General features: G+C 36.5%; 1 protein-coding gene across 1 annotated transcript in view; it reads right to left on the bottom strand.

Annotated features, from left to right (window-relative positions):
• Positions 1-1,491: 1,491 nt before the first annotated feature.
• Positions 1,492-6,981, bottom strand: part of LOC112155466 (interleukin-1 receptor-like 2) — a gene marked incomplete in the record, with an annotated part of 15,933 nt that continues 10,443 nt past the window's right edge. The window contains 6 exon segments of the mRNA XM_036209696.1: positions 1,492-2,365; positions 4,172-4,437; positions 4,777-4,944; positions 5,457-5,600; positions 6,303-6,454; positions 6,556-6,691. Of these exon segments, the coding sequence (XP_036065589.1) occupies positions 2,072-2,365; positions 4,172-4,437; positions 4,777-4,944; positions 5,457-5,600; positions 6,303-6,454; positions 6,556-6,691 (1,160 nt within the window).

Here is a 6,981-nt window from a genome sequence, read left to right as displayed (position 1 = left end):
TGTAGAATTGATGAATAAAAATGTTACTTTGATTTTATCTTTTTACTATCAAGTCTTATTTTCTTTTTTAACAGACTTTCTGTGAATGAGTGTACCACACATGAAACACTGACCGTAGCCTTTATTCTTCTTTTAAAGTTAAATTCTCCTCTTGGCCGCTCTTATCTGACTTTCTAAGTAGATAAACCTTTGAACTCTTCAGTTTCAGCCCTTGCTGTGAGTGGAGTAGTGGTTAACAATCTCACCTCACAGCGAGAATGGCCTGGTTTGACACCCTTTGCATGCTCTCCTTGTGCGGGCGTGCATCATCTGCGCGCTCTCCGGCTTCCTCCCACCGTCCAAAAACACGCTTCATTGCTTTACTGATTATTTTAAATGTTCTTGAGGTGTGATCTTTGCAAAAAGTAGTCTATACAAGTGTAATACAAGTAACTTAGTCTATACTAAAAGAGAGGCAGTAAACTAGAAGTTTACTTTTTATATTCTATCTATATAAAAAAAATTAAATTTTCAGAAGAAGTATTCAGTTAGTTTACTTTCTACACTACACATACATAGTACTCAAGTTTGCTTGATAAATTAACCTTCAAGTGGACTACTTTGTGCTAAGGGCCCAACAGTTGGTATAGGCTCCAGCAACCCTGTGACCTGGAAGGACCTTAGGTGGGTTTGGATAAAGGATGAGAGGAAGTTTCAGAGTTTGCAATCTAAATGAAGCTACTAGCTAAACTTAGCTTGGGTTATTCTTGCAGATTTAACCCTTTCATGCATGGAGGTCACTACAGAAGGCTTTGATGGCAAATGTATGATATATAGATACTGAGCAAAGAGAAGATGCTCAGTCTAAACATAAGAATATATAGATTTGATGAATCCTATGATGAATAATGCTGAGCTCAGTGACTGTTACTTTTGTTACACTATTCTTAATTCAGAGACATTGTCTTCAACCATGTTTTAGATAAGTCAACCTATAGAGATAGAGGAATCACAATATATCACATTTAAAATTATTTACAAAATACCATGTAATGACTGATGTTTCATGGATAGATAAATATATATTTATAGAATTTATACAACTTTTCTTTTCCAAAACAACTTTATTATGCACCCCAAAAATGACTAAAAACACTCAGTAAAAAAATCCTAACTGCTTTTATCATAATTCACGCATGAGAGGGTTAATATGACCTCTAGTGGCTGCACACAGAAACTGTTAGAGATTGAAATTGAAATGCTTGTCTTGCAAAAGACTGGAAATCTGTGCAGGATGAACCCCAACAGAGGCTGGGGTGGCTCCAGCAGGCCTGTGACCGCCAAAGGGATTCACCGGGTTGAGAAGATGGAGGGAAATTGTGTTTTTTTTTCATCCCATTTTTGTGAATAGAGTCGATTTTAGACAGAAGTAGCAGGTTATTTTTAACTTTCTGGTGCCGTGTGATTTTCTCTGTACTGCAGGTGGACTCAGATGTATCAAAACAACCAACAAACAATATATTTTCAGTTTATTCACAGCAATTCAAAGCAGTCTTTACTGTAAAGCAGTCGTGCATTGCTTTCATGTAATGAGAATTTGCTTTCCAACATAACTTGCATTTTCACATTGCTCAAATATAGCAACTTAACATCATCAATGTTATTTAGTGAAATATTCACAGTTTTTATAAGCTTTGTACATATTTTTTACAGTTTTTACATTTCTGAAACGAGCATGAACTTGCACCAAGAACTCCTACACGTGTTCAAACTCTGGAGAGCTCAAACATTAAGATCAGTCTGCTGGTGAATCTGCTGTTCCTCGACAGGCCACTTTGGTTTCACTATATTTTAGAAACATATTAATAGTGGAACTTTTCTTTTTTTAACCAGATATAAACAGCTTTAAAGTGATAGCATCAAAAGTAGCTGATTCTTTTGCCGTGACATGGATGTTCTTTAGAGGCGCATCTGCTCTACTACCTGAAGATCTGCTCCTCTTCATCCCTGTGACAAATCAGTTCAAATCTGAATTGTTCTGTGCATGAGGAGTTAAACTGTGGAACGTTTTCTAAGAAAAAAAAAACAGTTTTCATACATTCAACAGAGTGGTTTTCTCTGGATATGCCACCCTCTTGCCTCTGACAGGCATATGATATCTTATTTCTTTCCAAAACCTGGAGGAAGAGCAGGAGGATGCGGATAACAGTGAGTCCTTTCTCAGTCCTTCATCTTTTCTCGTCATCAAAAGGGTCCTCCATTTCTGTCTGGTCTTGAATTCTTTCCACAAACACACAGCGCCCTGCTTCTTCCTCAGGTGCTGCACCGACTCTGGGAAGAGAGACAGCTGATCCGAGGAGATCTCTTCCAGCTCAACCAGAACCACCTGTAAAACAGAACTTAGCTTAGAACCAGAGAATCCATAAATGAACTGAACCGTATGTTTCACCATTTAACCTTATCAGGGGGAATGTGTGTCATCGCTAAATTTAAGAAAAAAATGTTATTTATTGGATCATTACTTTAATATTAGCCAACTAAAATGTTTTTATTTACTGATGCTTACTTAGTAGCAAATGTAAAAGAAGATTTCTCTGATTTTTTTTAATGCACAGATCATTTATTGAACTGAAACTGAGACCCAAAAATTGAGGTTTGAACCAAATGTGGGGAAAACGAAATGTTACATTCACACTTAGAAACCAAAGTGTATTTTGTTAACCCTGTAAAGCCCACTACATGAAAGAATTTACAGAAAAGTCCAGTTTTAGAATGAAGACATTTGTTTAATTCTTTAATGACATCCACCAAATAATTTGCTATTCCATTTTTGTGTGATGTGCTGGAGAATTTTGTAAGTTTTCGCTCATAAAAATGTTAGTTTAAATAATGTTCAAGAAAAAAGAACCTTATTAACCCACTGTCTCCAATTTGATCCACACATTGTTTACATAGCATAACTGTATTATAAACAAATAATTATTAATAAATTAACAAGCAGTCTTTTTTTTAAAAAAAAAAAAAGAACAATAAATGACTTATTATAAACACAAAGATTTGAATATTAGTAAAACTTTTCCCTCCAAAATTTATTTTTTAAATTCAGTCAATTTGAAATAAGCAAGAAAAGCACTTCTACTGCCTCTAGTGGAATGATGATGAACTACAGGGCAGAAAACATGAACCAAGTTTGAGTTTTCAAGAAAAGTTTGGACCATGCTAATGCTATATGATCATGGAAATGCATGTTTAAAATATGATACAGGGCTAAGATGTAAATAAAAAATACAAAGTGTTTTTCCAACTTTTTCAAACAGTTTTCTTTTACTAGGTTACAAGCCACATTCGTTTTTAATCAAATTGAAATCATGCAGTGTGTATTTTATATAACTACGCAATAGATTAGTTCTCTATTTTATTTATTTTACTTTTCCCATTTTAGTTTTATCATGGCTTATTGATCAGCAAATCATCAAGTGATACTTTTTTAAAAACATGCTTAGGCTGTAATGCATGTTATTGCATGTTTATTATGATAAATTATGTATTTTTTACTAGGAAATGATCTGAGTACTGTTTCAGATATTACAGGATTAGTGCTTCATAAACAACCTTAAATCAAGTGTGACTTTCTGCACTAGAGATCCAATTTTAGCTAATCTGAAAAATCCAGTCGAGTAGTAATGTTTTTTTTTCAATAAAATGAAACCACTGATGTAACTAAACCATTGTTGGATTTCCACAAGTCCTTTGTCAAAAAACTCAAAATAAAAATTGTGCAGAATGTGGACGCAACAGCTCCTCAGTAAACCTAAAGTTATAAGTAAACTAATGGTTGAAGGGAAAACAAATTATACAATAATTTGTCCTTTTTAATGTGGTTTAACCAAAAAAGAAGCAAAAAAAGTGATTAAAATCTTTTAGCTGAGCTTTCATTCAGGTTTTATGTTTTTTCTCGACCCCGTTTGTGACAGTTTTATACTCGTCTGTGATTCTTGTAGTTTTTGTCAGCCTGACCTCACAAAAGACCAACACTCTAAAAAAAAAAAATATATATATTTTTTTGCAGTCACCTAATGTCTTAAGTAATGGAAGATCTTCTTTTGGAATTTGATCTGATACATTAAAAAGGACAGTTTAACAGGCTTTCAGAGGAGGTAGAATGGTTGTGTGAATAACTCTCCTGTCTTACCTTCAGTGATCTCTCCAGCAGTGCTCTGTGCATGGCCGCCACACATTCCAGGTGCTGCCGTGTGTCCGTGTACCCTCCGCTGTCAAAATCCGTGCTGCTTTCACACATCTTGCTCTCGGCGTCGACACTTTCATCGTCGCTTTTGAAAATGTTGTTGTTATTGCTGGTGCTGCTTGTGTGTCTGTGGGAGATGAAGGTGGAGGCGGTGTAGAGCAGGAGGAAGCGGCGACTGGCTTGAATGTTCTCCTCCACAGAGTCCACCATGCCTGCAGGAGCAACAAGCAGAGGTACAGTTAAGAAATTATAAAAACTAATATGTTAGGGTACTAAAGAGAAGTTTGTTTTTATTCTGGCCCACAGAAGTCCTGGTCTGCAAGGACTACATTCACAATTCTTCTTTTTTTTTTTTTTTTCACTGTGCCTTTGACCAAAAATTTGACCCCCACCAGATCCTCAAAAACTCACCAAAATTGACACCTAATACCTGATGAAAATGAATTTTGGGCATAGTGAATGGGGCATATTCCACTTTTAAATTCAACAACAAAAAATGCTTCAACTTGAGGAAAACATCTTATTAATCAGTGTTTTTTTTTTGTCCTTACATTGTCCAGGCAGGCAGTCCCGGCCCGCTATGAAGAGTTTGTAGCCACAAGCTTTTTCCAACACTTGGGGCAGCGTCTGCAGAGCAAATTTCTCAACTTCCTCTCTGAAGCCAAAGGCGTACTGCTGTGGGTACGCCACATAGGCGTCAAACACTTTTCCATCCAAATCTGCAAAAGAGAATATTTCATTAAGTACACTACAGATCTGCACTTACAGGGCAGTCTGGGATAGATTCAATAAAAGAATTATCTTCTTCATTAATTGAACTTTAAAAAAAAATCCCAATAAGCTAAATTAACATTTAATTGACCGAACTTCTTAAGGGATTTTTAGAACAGAGTTTCCTTTAAAACAGATTTGGAATCATGACATATCATCTTAGTCTTTTTTGTGGTTTTTTTTGTCACCGTTTCCTGTAGAACAGCTACACAGAATATTTTTGTCAGGTTTTTAAAAATTGTGTTGTCTTTGTTAGACCACAAAAGCTTTTCACGTGTTAACAAATCGCTGACATGCCTGAACAGACTGAACATGTATTCAGACGTGCTGCTCCGATTGGTCTGCGGTGGTTTTCACATGTGGTTGGACGTGATAAGGATTTGATTGTCAGTGCCACAAGCGGTTTATACCATCAGTTGTGTCATTGCTTTGTAACCATTTAGCCTGTAGAATAAATTACCTTTGTTTGCATAGAGGATTGGGAAAGCTCTTCTGAACCACAGCACTAAATCCACCCTGAAAATGTAGTAGACAGTAACAGTGGCGATGAAGAGAACCATGACACCGCCGAGAACACATCCGATGGGAAGTATGATGTTTGGATCTGTAGATAAACACACTCCACATCAGTCATGTATACAGTCATGCAATTAGTGTGATGTTAAGTAAACATATTTATGGATATTAACGTTTTTTTCAAAGCAAAAGTTTGTAATAATTCTCCTCTGATCACCATAAAGTTGGATAAAGACGATGTAAGTCCATCATTTGACAAACCAGGCCTGTGGGGGGTCATAGACAGGTATCTTTGCCCTTGAGGTTTCTATGGCTATTATAACGGATATCATGGAAATGGGACGTACCATTGTCATGAGTGTATCGTGTAAAGAAAATACAAGTTGCATGCATTACTGACGTATGGTGCGAGCAAATGCTGCACGCACAGGGTGTGGAAGTGATACGTAAGTGGGATTTCCACACAAACCACACTCTGATTGTCTAATTTCCTAAGTTATAACAGTCAGGCTGCACGCAAGGTGCATGTATTTATCACCCGAACAGCGCTAACGGGCTCATTGCACAGTGCACATTTGGGCATTTTCCTTCTATGGACTCACCCTGTGGTCCACTACCTTAATATTTCATGCAGATCATCATACAGATTTGCCCAAGTTTACACCTGCAGACAGTCAGTATCTACCCATAAGGACAGTTGAGACTTTTACATAGACTTGATTCCTTTTCAGTTGAACACAAACATACAAAGACTACAATGACAGGAATTTGAAGATGACTTGTGTTTTACCTGCTGGGACCAAAGTAAAAAAGGCTTCAGGATATCCTCTGAAACTGTGCGCTCTGCAGGTGTAGTTGATGTTGAAATCTTCATCTCTTAATTCGGTGAAAGAGAGGTGCGTCTCAAACCAAAACCCTTTGGGATCATCTTGGGTCCAGATGCTGTTGAGAACAACAAAATGAACCAAAGATTAATGTCAGATCCCTATTGCAGTGAAGGTTAGCAGAAAAAAACCAAAGAAAGGACCAGAGAAGGAGCTGACCGCTGTCCGGATGTGTAGATACGCTCAGAGGGTTGTGTATTGAGAATGTAGTCTTTTCCGGCCGACCAAGTGACATCAACAAAGGACATCCCAGGACCTGGCACAAACACCAGGCACTTTTTGGTAAAATTGGACCCTAAAATACAGAACAAAAACACAAAAACAGAACTTTAGAAATAACAACTTTGAGGATCATGAACTATAAAAAAGAAAAAAACAGACAAACCACAACTCTCAACAATTGGAAAAATACAAGAGTTTAAAATTATTTTTGAGGGTGATTACATGATAAAGGCAAACACTGTAAATAATATTAAAATAAATTAAATTCATTGGCCTTTGGTCTATTTGGTTTTGGTCTTTGTAACAATAATTTTTACTTTATTAAATTGGAATATCAAATTTTAGGTAAAAATGTACACAATT

This window comes from Oryzias melastigma, linkage group LG21, assembly GCF_002922805.2.
Source record: "Oryzias melastigma strain HK-1 linkage group LG21, ASM292280v2, whole genome shotgun sequence".
Classification (NCBI taxonomy): domain Eukaryota; kingdom Metazoa; phylum Chordata; class Actinopteri; order Beloniformes; family Adrianichthyidae; genus Oryzias; species Oryzias melastigma.
The sequence above is the reverse complement of the archived record's forward strand: the minus strand, read 5'-3'. Positions and strand labels throughout refer to the sequence as shown.